The sequence below is a fragment of the Psittacula echo genome (assembly GCF_963264785.1).
Source record: "Psittacula echo genome assembly, chromosome: 5".
In the NCBI taxonomy this organism is placed as follows: domain Eukaryota; kingdom Metazoa; phylum Chordata; class Aves; order Psittaciformes; family Psittacidae; genus Psittacula; species Psittacula echo.
This window is the reverse complement of record NC_137739.1, coordinates 29,155,406-29,168,848: the sequence shown is the minus strand read 5'-3', so window position 1 is coordinate 29,168,848 and position 13,443 is coordinate 29,155,406. Positions and strand designations below refer to the sequence as shown.

Genomic DNA, 13,443 nt, shown 5'->3' with positions numbered 1-13,443 from the left:
AAAAAGGATTTTTCGCTTACCACAGTTAAGTACTGCAACATTCTCCCATCCACTCTGGCTTCATGAAACTGGTCTTTGTACTGAGGTAAACCAATGTCATCGAGCCATCCTGCAGAGGAACAACAGTGTGCCCAAATCCAGATAAGTGAGAATGAAGCCCTTCTCCCCTTCTTGTCTGGACTGGCTTCTTCTGAGGCATTCAGGTAGCTCCTTCTGCCTGTTCACCCTTCCAAAGTTCAGCCTCTCCCCAGAAACCTGAAAGCATTCCCATCAAACAGTTCCATCCACAATACCCCTGTGATATTCTACATATAGTGTGTGACAGATTGCAGGGAAGTAAATGTTGAGGCTCAATCTAGTGACAGAGTTCCCCTTGGAAGATCGTATTGTAGGGCTGTATATTTGGATGTCAAGAACAACACAAAATCGTCATTCTACCACGTTAAAACTTTGTGCTCTTAAAAAGATGCCTGGTAGCTACTTAAACACATAGTGGGCAGGCCTTCAGTAGGTGTGAGGGAAATTGCTTTCCAAACCAGTCCAGTTCAAACACTTACGTGTCACCCAGATATGATCAAGCTGTGCAGACTTCTCATCTTGTTTTGCATTTATTGATTTAATGGCCAAAACTAATTTCTTCCTGTGCAGTGGATGCTTTATTCCCATTTCCTGCAACAATAACCATTAACAAATATTTTGCCTTGTCTCTTGCTCTTTTCATCTCATTAGGTATCTACAACTATCAATACTACGTATCAATACGGTAAAGCTGCCAGTTGTTTGAAGAGGCCTGGTTGTACAGAATCAATATGTATGGCTGCTAGAGGGAAACATTACCTTTTCCATGTCCTGAGGTGTCGCAGTCAACAGCATATGGCCTGAAGTCACCCACTGCCGTGCAAATATGACGTACTGACCAAGACCAAAGTCCTCAAGCCAGTTACAAACTCTTTCAGTGCTCCACTGAGCAAATGGAGCATTGTAGTCACTGAAAAATACAAGAAATGTGTGGAAAATCTTAAAGAAGAGGGTGACGGTTATTGTCAGAAAGCTCATCGTGTGCCAGGGGCAGCACTGCAGCACACGTTTGTTACCGTGCTTTGGCTTGTGCAGTACTGAAAGCCAACAGCTTTCAAAAACCAACAGCACGGGCTGTGGTACTAGTGTCCTGTTAATCTGTTAATCAGCCTGTGAATGATGGGGGGACAGTAATTTTCTATTTGAAAAGAAAGGAAATTGCTGAATCCTGAGCACTTTACAGATATTCCCATGGGAGATGATGATAAATTAGTTTTCTTGTTCTTTAACTTGACACTCTAACAGCAGCTAGCGCTGCAACCTGCAGCTAAAGGAGCATAGATGGGGAGCACCTCAGGATGCGTTTTCTACCAAAGAAATTCTTTCCAGTTGTGTAATGAAGCACATTGGGGAAAACATATTTCACAAGGGCAGGGTCTGGCTGTTGAGCACATTTAAGAATACCACGTAATATGCTGTGAGAGGCAAAGAGGAACCATTACCTTTTCTGGCCTTTGGTTTCCTTTGATCTGGACAACCGAGGCCCAGCTGTTGCACGGAGGCCACCTCTTCGAAACTCTGCCAACCCCAGGTCGTCTGCAGGGAAGTTACCTGACTGAGTTCTTCTTATTCTTTCAAGACAAGAGTGCCACAACAGTAGTATTAGCTTGCAACAGAGACCATTTAGTTGTATGGAAACTATAGTGACAACTAGAAGTTGTATTAATCTCCCCATAAACCAGAACCACCCAGTTCACATGGTAGAGGCAGAAATTCAGGCAAACCCTGTCTAGACCTAATTCTGAGGAAATAAAAGAGCTCTGCAGAGCAGTCATCTGATTTTTAAATCCAGTTACTGATCCATCCTGCAAGTCAGACCTGTAAATGAATGTCTGCTGTCCTGAAGCAGCAAAATCGAACACAGTAACCCTCAGTTCCCCTGCTATTTGTTTCTTCTGTTCTCTCTCATTTTTTTGCTCAATGCTGTCTGTAATGAACAACTTAATATAATTTTTCATAGCTAATGAAACTGGTGGCATATTAAATTATTAGCATTAAGATGACAGCTTATTTCTTCCAGCAGCACAATGTTGAAGACACTACCACCCACATGTACACAGAGACACACTGGTACAATCACAGAGCTGCCTTCTCTCCTGTTCCTAAATCTTACTTTATTCTTACTGTAGATCTTGCAGCTCTTGCTGAGAACTGGATTCATTCTCAGCCAAAATGCTTTGACATGGAACTAAATGGAAAAATGACCTTACTTTCCCCAGATTTTCTTGATCCCTTTTGGACTCTTTCTGTTTTCTGGAGACAATGGAGATTGTGGGCCTGAGTCCATTCCCGAAGAAAGAGGTGAAAGGTCATCTGAGACTACTGTACCATCCACGTTCTCTGTGTCTCCTGGGTTAAGAACAGCAATATAGTCACATTTTATACAGATTGTTAATAAAGTTGTTATCCGGCAAACTAATGTTTAAATGCAGAACACAAAAAAGGAAAGACTTCTAGAAAACTTCATGTATAAAAACCTCATGCTCAGAAGGTGAAAAAAAAAATAGCTGTACATTTGATACAGACAGAAAGTATTAAAATATTGTGTACACCAGTATTGTTAGTTCAGTTTTTTGTACTTAATTCCATCATTTTTATTAATTTAAGGTCTTCAGACTGAAGCAGGCTCTTCAGACTCTTGCCTTGCCTATTCTTAACGCCATAACTGTTCCATCAAAGTTGGAATTTTTCTGTCAGCTTCAGTGAGAACAGAATGAAAGCAGGAATAAGTATCTTAAAAAGAAATCCCATCCAACTGCAACGCAGTGAAAGCTGTTACTTCCATTCAGCACTGCACTTCAGGAATTCAGTCTGGATGGCCCACGTAGTGTTACTATTTCATAGAGAAAGGGAAGAGGAAAGGAAAAAAGCAAGCAGCAAAATTCACGTTAAAAGTTGCATCTTGTTTGGATACGGTACCTAGCACTGGTGCACTGACACTCCTGATGCGATCTTCAGTCATCCCAAGAAGCAGAAAGCCAGATGAAGAAGCAAAGAAGATATAAAACACCAGCAAAATAAAGTTACAGAAGAGCAAAGAAGTCAGCTAAGCATTAAAAGCAGAAACAAAAAGAAAAGAAGCAGTTATGCTGCTTGACACGGAAGTGAATATGCACCTGTGTGCACAAGCACCAGTAATTCTGTACAGATCATCTTAAATAGATAAGGATGATCATTTATCTGTTGTTTGTGGGGTTTGGGTTTTTTTATGAACTATTCTTAGACAATTTTAACACATTAACCATGACCTACAGAGCTCCACAAAACCTGCAGAATGTCTGAAATGAAGCAATGTCTAAGGTTACACCAAATTCCTCTGAAATATAGAATTAGAGGTTTAAAGGTTTGCTTCACATGCAAGAAACAAACCAACCTGCATAAAAAATTATGTTAATTCACTCCGTTTAAGGAGTCATTGCTTGTTTCTAGGAAAAGAACATTTCCTTTACAAGATCACCCATCCCTGGATAATACTGCAGTTAAAGATATAGTAGCATGGCTCCTGCATTGCCCACAATGTTGCAATCACAGAAAAAACCCTTTCAGACAAACCCTAAACAGCCCACAGGCTATTGCAGTCTTGAATCTACAGGCCCTGGCAGCTTCTAGGACCATGGGGCCTTAAATAAACCCCACCAAACAAAAAGCTGCCATCATAATTTTTAAAGTGTAGACAAACTTCAAAATCACAAGTGATGCTCTTGTGCTTTTCAGCCCTTGGCAAATAAATACCTGGCTCTGTGCCTTGCTGTAATACTTTCTGTATTACAATATATCCATGCTGAAGATGTCAATGAAAACAAATTAACACAGGCTTCCACACACAGCTGCGGTTGTGAACTAACAATATATTTGCATTTCGAAAATCCGGCCATGATTTCCTGTACCTAGCAAGTCAGTTTTTCACTTGTGGGTCCCCACAAGCTCCAGCAACCAACAGTGCCGACACTGGGATTTTTGCCTGAAATGTGCACATTAGTGCTAGATATACTGTGAAGTTTCGCCCACTGCAAGGCAGCGGAATCGCAGGGCACGGGCTGGTTTGTTTCACCTAATCCATCAATGTAGCACATACTTGTTAAAGGTATTGATGGTGTGCCTGGCTCTGCATTTGTGTTTGCCTGCTTTTTAAGAAAATGTCAGCAAGCTCAGGGGAGCACTGGAAGTGTGCTGGAGAAAAACACTGCTTATTCATGTTGCTAATACATTTGCATCTCTATAATTTCCATTTCTTAGTTACAGATATATTGCCTTTCAGGATGCTCTCCCCACAATCTCCAAAGCAGCCAGTGTCTCTTCATTACTTATGCTATTAATGATGTCAGCAAATTCTAACATCAAGTGCAACAGAAAAGAATGCTCTAAGTTTAAGCCATCCTTTAACCTCCAAGTAAGCTGATGTGGTATATATTAGGTACATTGTTACAAAAAAGAAGTAGAACTTTCCTTAAATACATCACCTGAAGGTCACAGTCTATTGTTCTGGTATAGCAGATTATACACCATATTATATCCTAGCTTCTCAGTCAGTTTGCTTTTCCCCTCCCAGCGAGGTGTAGATACATACTCAGGCCCAGGAAGCTGCTGTCCTCAGAGTCGTTCGCACCAGACCCATCTGATGAATTACATGTTCCCTGCTCTCCGTTCTGCAGGGGTCGAGGCAGCTTCCCTGGCAAGGTTTGGTATTTGCTGCTTTTCGCAAGTGGCTTACTCTGTTGTTTTTTAAAGAGGGAAAAATAAGCAAGTACAAAATCAAATTACAGCATTTGCAATCCAGTACACAGGAATTAAAAAAGTTGAGGAAGAAGTACTTGAACCTAAAATGGCATCACTCCCTCCACGTTCCTGCTTACAGATCATTCATGTTCAATCTCAGTTAGTTGACAGTTTTCTTGCTAAGACACTGCCTTCTCTTCCCCCATCTGCCTTTCTCCCCCCGCTTCAGCTAGACTGTCTATTACATTATAATATACAATATATGTTGAATGTTACCTGGTTTCATCATAAGGACCCAGCACTATATAATACTTTGGTCCTTCCACTTTGATAGTGCCAGAAATGCGTTTAGTTACTTCTCAGATCCTTATTTGTCCTATCAATTATTACCCCCCTTTTTCACCAAACTGTCTATGTTTCTGCCTCAGAATTGTGTCTTGCTGGAATTTAAGCCAAAAAAAGTATTTGTGTAACTCAAATTTTGTCAAACACTTTTGCCCACTACCACTAACAACAGCAAAAGAATCAACAATGAAGTTGGGGTACAGAAATTTAACTCTTGTAAGACCCAAGATCTCTTTGTATAGATAAAAAATAATTTAGCTATATATTTGGCAACTATGGCTATAATACATAATTTATTATAAAACCTAAGCACAAGGGATAATTTTGATATTTGATAAAAACATAGACTGAGTTGTATTTTAGGGCTGGTCTGAATGGCTGCACACTAAACCTTTTGTCCATGTCAGGATAAAATAAGCATCTAACATGTGCTTGCCTTCATGTATTGCAGGTACACAAACACAGTGCTACTAGCATCAGTGAGATTACTTATGCTGGAAGGACCTTCCTCCAGCCACACAGCTCCCAGGAGGTGGTCCTCAAAGCCTCAGCATATCATATCTAAGGGGAACTGGTATGCAGGCTTTGCTAAAAATACAGTATCTCAATTTTCCTTGCTCAGTTTTTCTGTGATCAGCTACTTGGGATCTTGATCCTTGTACCAGGGTAGATGAGAACTTGCATATAAATCTGGGAGTTCTGAGCCTAACGAGATACTTAACAACATTGTGAGACTTTTCCAATACTGAATCCAAATTAAAAGATATATCCCACAACTGTTAGAACAATAGGGATATAGAAGTTTTTCCAGAAAAGCACTGAACCTGCAGCTCCAGTCAACGTCAGTGGGAGTGGTGTACATTCAATGTGTGTTTGCAATAAGCACATACTGGTAAATGGCTCAGCATCAGAAAGGAGGAAAACTTTGAACTGAAAATACTCAAAACATACTTAGTATACAGAAACACAGAGTATGCTCCTACTTAGTAACCCCATTCTAACATAATTGTTTTAAACCATTTAAAATATTGTCTGGGACAGGATGATACACAAAATATTTAAAGAGATAACCACTTGTTTATCTATTCTTATTTCCAGGCTTAGAGGAATCTTTGTTATGCTGTAACTGCAGGCCTCAGTTCTCCTGTTTTGGCAACTGCAGGAGTACATCCTGACTTGTATCGAAAACTATACGAGTACAGAAACGGCTTCTTACATTAGCCCAGTATTTTCTGAAATTGCCTGACTTCAGCTTCTAGCCTCACACAAAAGCTTTTAGACTAAAAAAAAAAAAAAAAAAAAGAGTTCCCTCTCAAATTCTTACCCCTGCTCTCAGAGTCTGCCAGTACTGGAACAACGCAAACGTTTTAAAAAGTAAAATGAACATAAAATGAAAACACAGCATACCGTCACAGCACGTCACAACAGACAAATGTTAAGAGAGTTGACAGTTAATATACCTCTTGTTCTACAACAGGCTGTACTGGTTTTCCGTCTACATACTACGGAGTTGCAGGGAGGGTAATTTCAAAGTTTTATGGAAAAAAAAGCAACAGACAAATGTTAGTATTAGCATACATACACAGAACATCAATTGTAGTCTTACTGCTATAGTGATGCTACCTAGTGCATTGACAACATATTACAAGGTCTGTTATCTCTTCATTTCATTTCAATAAAATATTTAATATTAAATGTTGGTTGTTCAAACCACTCTACAAAATTCGGGCCCGGTTCTGTCGTAAGCAAAGGAATTTTTCTACTTTTTAGGCTTCTGGGTGATTCCTCTAGACTTAACTTTAAGCTGGGAACATGACAGCTGTTTAACAGCTCAAACAATATGAAAACTACTGATGTTGGAAAGAACAAACACAATACTTTATGTATGGAAACCATGAAGTGCTGTGATAGAAAGGAGGGGATAAGAATATACGACATGGCTGGTCAGAGACACCAATGTGCTGTATTTTACTTTATTTTACTTTTTATTTTACTTTATTTTACATTTTCATTGCTCGACATAACTGCAATTTGAGCTTTGTGCAAAACAGAACGGCTCCAGTAAGCAGTGCTGCTTGCACATGTTCTCTTGGATTTAATGCAAGAAGCAAGAAGTCTCGCTGAGTCAGCAAAACAAGTTTCTTGTTGTGGTTGTAACCAATTCACATTTAGCCACTCACTCATAGGCACAGGGAGGTCTCAATTATTTCACCAAGAAGCCTCATGCCTAAATTAGAATGTGGGCTGGATTGCTACAATTCTCTCATATCCTTGGTAGTTTCTTGCTCCCCGATGGACTGTGATTTAACAAACAGAGCAGCTTTATGGCCTAAATGTGTAGGTACAGCCTTATCACACCATGTCACAGAGACAAATTAGATTTTTGAATTCTGACAGGAAAATAAAAGTTAGGAAAAGAAAACAGACCTTCATAAATTCCACATGGAATGAATGTTAGTTCTGAACTGATCTGTCACATGTATGACCACAATCAAATGGATGCAACACGAATTTCAAACATTCCCTTTGGTTACTGTCATCTTCAAGATTTAAGAAAAACTTAAGAATTTTAAGAACTGAAACAACCATAATTACAGTATCTGTTTTAAATGGCATTACTGGGTGTGGGTAATCCAGTATTAAGCCTAATTTGAGTACAGAAAGAGTCAATAACAGTCTCATAAAGCATAATTACAAGTGCAGAAAAATTTCGGGTTAGAGAATGACAAAACAAACCTCTGAACCATAATGTAATGAGACTTCGTAAATTGAAGAGTCTTTATTTTGGAATGGAATTAAGCCCTTGAATTAATAACAGTGCCCCTCCTGTTTTAACCAAGGCAGCATCACTGCTGTCTTCAGGAATGCCATTTACAGCAGAAATCTGAGTTAGGGAATGATACTCAATATTTACATGCAAACACTCAAAAATTCAATCCTATGTGGAAATACCCCGTCTCAATCTTTAATTACTTTCAGCATTTGTTGCCTTAACCTTTTTAATTATTTGGAAGTTGAAATTATTTTTAAAACTCTTACCTATAAACAAAATATTACTGCAAAAGACTCCTCATTAACATTATTTCTTGTATTTCTCTTAAGGATTTGTCTTCTCTTTCAGGTGAAAAGCTGAATTTGAAGATGTGTATGTATGGTGTGTCAACTCGTTTGTTTATTCTAAGCTTGCATATGGGGTAAAAAAACTCCAACCTGAACTGTTCTATCATGAGGGCTTTTCCCCCCCACATACAATGTCAGTGGTGGTTAGGGCTACTGTATGTGAAACAAAAATAATATTTATACTTGACCTTTATCTTTCAGTCATGATAACACCAGAAATCTTGACTGTAAACAAACCAACCTTTTCCAGGGATTCACTCTGCAAGTCTTCTAAACTACTTGACTTTTTTTTCTGTGGAACCCTTAAAATAGTAACAGGCAAAAAAAAGCAACAGTTGGTACAACACAGTATGTTTGCATATGCCCCTACTGTATCATATGACAGCCATATATATCGTATGTCTGCATATAGCATAATGCTGAGCCAGGAGATTCACTTGTTACATTTTTAGCCTAAAACACATGGTATTGGGAATGGCAATAAACAAAATCAGAAAGAGCATCAAGACATCTTTTGGTCAACAAAGAAAGGCAACAGGACACAATGTGCAGTTTTAAACCTTTCATCTACAGGTGACTTTTTAAAGGCTCTTAACAGTACATAGACAGTAGTAACTCTGTGAACAGTGTGCAACATTGAAGGGTTTTAAAACTGGAAAAGGGCAGAAATATAAAAAAAAATTCTGACTGCATGTGTTACACATTTCAATTAAAGTTACTCATTCTTACCTGCTGATGATTTCCAGAGATTCTTCTTGTGGAGAGGTTGAATTAGTTGAAGATACGGGAACACTTCCACTTCAAATCAGAATAAAACATACTGGTTTAACTACTACAAGTATCTTCGGATATATAAAAGTGCTAATTTACTCCTGCAATTCAGATCTTATACAATTAAGTATTGCAAACTCCTACAGCAAACCCTGCTTTCACAACCACCCAAAAGTTCTTGCAAAGCCAAGAACAGGGAAGACAACATGCCAGTTAAACAGTTAAACAGATTAAATAATTCAAATTTAGGACAATACACATAAAACACACAAAAAATAAAGATCTTGCCTGATTTCCATAGCTTTGTGTGGCGACGGAGACAGCACAGCTGGTGATAATTCTCCTGAAGATGCCTATGTAAAAATAAAACATACATGAATTTACATTTATGTAAAATAAAGCCTGTAACTCTAGTGCTGGATTCCGGATCTATCGTGCCTATACCAAGGATACATACAAAAATTCAGCCAAGGCTAAACCCACATTACTACATTACTTTAGCTACCACAGAGAAACCAATGCAAACAAATCATACACATAGAACTTGCTTCTAAAACATCTTTACTAAGTACCTCTGTTTTCAATAATTCTCCTTGAGGATTAGTCAAAAGATTCCACTTCCTTAAAGTTGTCTCAAGTTCCTCTTCACTGCCACCAGAGACAGAAGAGCCTGCAACCATTAAAGATTAGAAGTAGAAAGGGAGAGAAACAGGCCAAAAAATAACATGTAAGACCATATCAGACAGTCTAAATATTTCAGTCTCTCAATTCCCCTTCAGCCTTCACCTGACGCATGTAGCTTTCCAGCTTCTCCACTCCCCACCCCTGACCTACAAGCACACTGATTTATATTACAGCAACAAATTTACCTCTTCTAGTTATATGACGCGCTCTGCTGTGAGTAGCTGAGCTGTTTGTGAGGCAGCTTCTGAACCACTCTAATACACAGTTTGATGTTCTGAGGCAAGTTCAAGTTGGTACCATTTTCTTACTTGTAGTGTATTGCTTTATAGGTAGTGTGCATGTCTGTATCATAATACAATGTCCCATGCTCAGTTCAAGGATGTACACAGTAAACATGCCTTGGGTTTTTCTGGATATCCCAGACCTAAACAGACACTGAAATACTCCAAATTCATTATTTAGTAGGACTTTAATTCCTAAATTGTCAAAGCTGCAATACTAAATCAGGTTCTGAATATTCAGGGCTCAGCAAAGTTTTGGAGTATTTTGGATAAGAATTTTGTTCTGGATCTCTCCATGCATAGGATTGCAAACAGGATGTGGAAGGGCTGCTATGCCATAATGGAGGAATTCGGACTGACCTTTAAGCCCATTAATAATTCCTGGTTTATATGACAGAAGTGCAGCAGGTCTAGGCAGTTTCAAAACACACCAAATCTTATGCTTAAGCCTTGGCACTATTAGCAGAGAGATCACTTGAAAACTCATTAGAGATCAGCTTGGATATCATCCTGTTCGGCTAAGAAGACTGGCAACAAACCCCATACTGATCACTGGCCCTCCAGGATATGGAGAAAAATTTATGCTGTGGTTGCTGGTACACAAAAGAGCGACCTACAGTCAAGTTCAGGGTAGTTCCTTTATATTTTGCTCAATTTTCTGTGGCTGTTTCAAGCAGTCACCCTACTTTAATTCCAGATAATTATTTGAAACAGTTATCAGAGACAGAAGATTTCAATCCTCTGATTCTACCAAAGATTTTAGGCAGAGATTACACATCAAAAGGAACCTTTAAAACACACCTCTAGAAATAATAATAACAAAAAAATAATCAAGGGAGATATTTCTTAGCGCCCTAAATATGAGACTCCCTCAAGCACGTCAGGTAACAAGCCCATTTGGGCTGTGGTAATATTGTAGTCATGACAGTATGCACCTCAGTGTGCAGTCTCTTACACACTCTAGTACACAGGTTTGGGGGTTTAGTTTTGTTTTATTATGATAAGCATTACTGTTTTTTTCAGACATTAGACTGTACCAAACTAGCATACATTATACTAGCATACATCATACTCCCTGCAGTACCAACTCGATAATCCAGAGCATCATGACTTGCTCGATGCTCATGCACACAAGTGTTCTCCAAAAACCATGTCCCATGATGTTACTGGGGCTTTCTGCTGAGAGCACCTACTCTCAGGGTAACAGTGGTGTAGTTATCTTGGGGGTTAACATCATGACATCTTCAAAAGCTACAATCACACCTTCGGATTTCCTTTCAAAACACTTTCAAGTGAGAGACTTTCTTTTTAAAAAGAACATTCAGAGAGAGATTTACCTGACTCTCGTTCCCTGTTCTTGTGTGTTAAATACAAGTGTCCATTCTGCCGTACAAGACCTGAAAACATTGTGTTTGTTAATGTGATGATGTACGTTTAACAAAACTGTCCTTTCTGAAGGTCTCCCAGAATAATTTTAGTATTGAAAACTACATTGGCAACTTCAAACAAGATTGTCCTAAAAACCTACTCCACTTCCTGCAGCATAACTCAGAAATGGGACAAAGATTCTTCCCCAGATTTTGAAGTTAAATATATAATATTGTGTGCACCAAAACAACCTTGGGTTTTCAGTTGCTTCCTGTACACCAGAACTTTCCTAGTCAGCTTTCAGAATTTTTCTTAGTGCAAGAGAACTTAATACACTCATTGCAACTTTTGGGGTTTTTTTGCAAGGGAGGTGGAAGGTCCTCCTATGCATCAAATTGCACCCGAGATCAGCTTCCTTTTCATGAATGCCATATAAAAAAACATGACATAAAAGGAAAACTTTGTCATTAACACTAGCTGGCTTGCAGTTAATCATTACTGCCATTCCTGAACTGAACTATGGTTAATCTGAATACAGGATGTATTCAATAGATTAATGTTCATAATCTGCTAAATTATTCTGATACCATTTTACACTGTAAAAAGCTGTTACTCATGACAGATCACAAGAAACACCATACATACTTATCTGTATACGTTATTCATCTCCTAGAGATGAACTCATTTAAATAAAACAATATAATTTTAATTTTTAATAATAGATTGAGAAGGCTATACTGCAATTTAATAAAAATACTGTAAACTCATGCTTTTAGCTAATTTAAATGAACTTTCCTAACTGCTCCTGTGTCAACAAATTCTATGCCTGCACTAGTGCCCTGCTGTTTTCTCCCTCATTTAATCCTTTTTGCTGTAATTCCTTTTGGTCTGGTCTCTACGACCCATGAACAACCAAGAATTAGCAACCTGAAGCAGCGAAAAAGAAAGTAGGAAGAGCTCTGAGCATGAAGGACATATGTCACAGGCCTGCACCGTGGAAGAGACCTACAGGAGTCCCATCAGTGAGGAGGGGAAGGACTGCACAAAGTAGCTGATAAAACCATGGCCCCAGCTGTCCACCCACAGCCACCACTACACAGATGTAGTTCTGCCACCAAAGCTCCTGCCTCACTGCAGTATATAGCAAAGCATTCTAAGAAGAGCAGTCGCTGACTTCAGATTGCCTTGGCACATGAGGAGCTGAACCACAGTCTTCAGACCCAACTGATGAGCAGTTCACACAGCTGTACAACCAGAGCAGTAAGCTCATCAATCATCCTTCTTTATCAATCAGGATCCCTAATGACACTTTTAAAAACCACATAGCACCAAAGTTCGGCTCCAAAGAGGGATTTACTATTAACTTATATTTTAGATTATGACTTCCAGAGTTGAGCATAAGATTCAGTCATAGAAGTCTTCCTTAATAATACTGCTGTAACTAAATCTCCCATATATTACAGACCCTATTTTTTTTTCTTGTACTGCCTACAGTAAAGGAAACAAAAAGGAAATCTCCACACCCTACAGCCAGTAACACACAAGCCTGGTCAAGACATGCTGTGGTTCTCTCTTCATCTGAAAGACTGTATACTTACTTTTTTAGCACTCCAACACAATACATATATAAATATTACTATACACATATATTGAAAACCACAACAAATAGCAGTTGTAGTGCATGCAGTCTGAAAAATACCTGGTATCAGGAAATTATTCACAAGACATTTTACCGTGAGCTGCAATCATTATCTCTTTGACCCTCCTGTACTGGCTTAGCAACAGTGTTAACTCTTCTATTCGACGGTCCTGTGAAAAGCATTAAATAAAATCATATTGTAGATCTGACATTTTCAACCTGCAGAAACGCTCTATTACACATTCCTTTCTGTGATTTTGGCCTGCTTTTCCAGAAAGCAGGATCAAGTCTCTCACGTACCTTGTAAAGAACACTTATTAGCTTTTATTTGCCATTGTACATAATATTTGCTGTACAATGTGAAATTATGGATATAGGGAAACCTGTGGAGTTTGACATTACTAGTAAAGTAGTTACTTAGAGAAGCATAATTTGGAAATC

General features: G+C 38.7%; 1 protein-coding gene across 1 annotated transcript in view; it reads right to left on the bottom strand.

The window, feature by feature from the left end:
* Positions 1 to 13,443, bottom strand: part of PPFIBP2 (PPFIA binding protein 2) — a gene marked incomplete at its 3' end in the record, with an annotated part of 87,366 nt that overhangs the window by 6,454 nt on the left and 67,469 nt on the right. Inside the window, exons 11-22 of the mRNA XM_080619493.1 lie at positions 13,097 to 13,172; positions 9,603 to 9,700; positions 9,319 to 9,383; positions 8,989 to 9,057; positions 8,501 to 8,561; positions 4,646 to 4,790; positions 2,998 to 3,030; positions 2,289 to 2,427; positions 1,521 to 1,649; positions 838 to 988; positions 558 to 669; positions 21 to 109 (exon numbers count right to left, since the gene is read on the bottom strand). Coding sequence (XP_080475619.1) covers positions 21 to 109; positions 558 to 669; positions 838 to 988; positions 1,521 to 1,649; positions 2,289 to 2,427; positions 2,998 to 3,030; positions 4,646 to 4,790; positions 8,501 to 8,561; positions 8,989 to 9,057; positions 9,319 to 9,383; positions 9,603 to 9,700; positions 13,097 to 13,172 — 1,167 coding nt within the window. The remainder of the gene's footprint in view (positions 1 to 20; positions 110 to 557; positions 670 to 837; positions 989 to 1,520; positions 1,650 to 2,288; positions 2,428 to 2,997; positions 3,031 to 4,645; positions 4,791 to 8,500; positions 8,562 to 8,988; positions 9,058 to 9,318; positions 9,384 to 9,602; positions 9,701 to 13,096; positions 13,173 to 13,443) is intronic.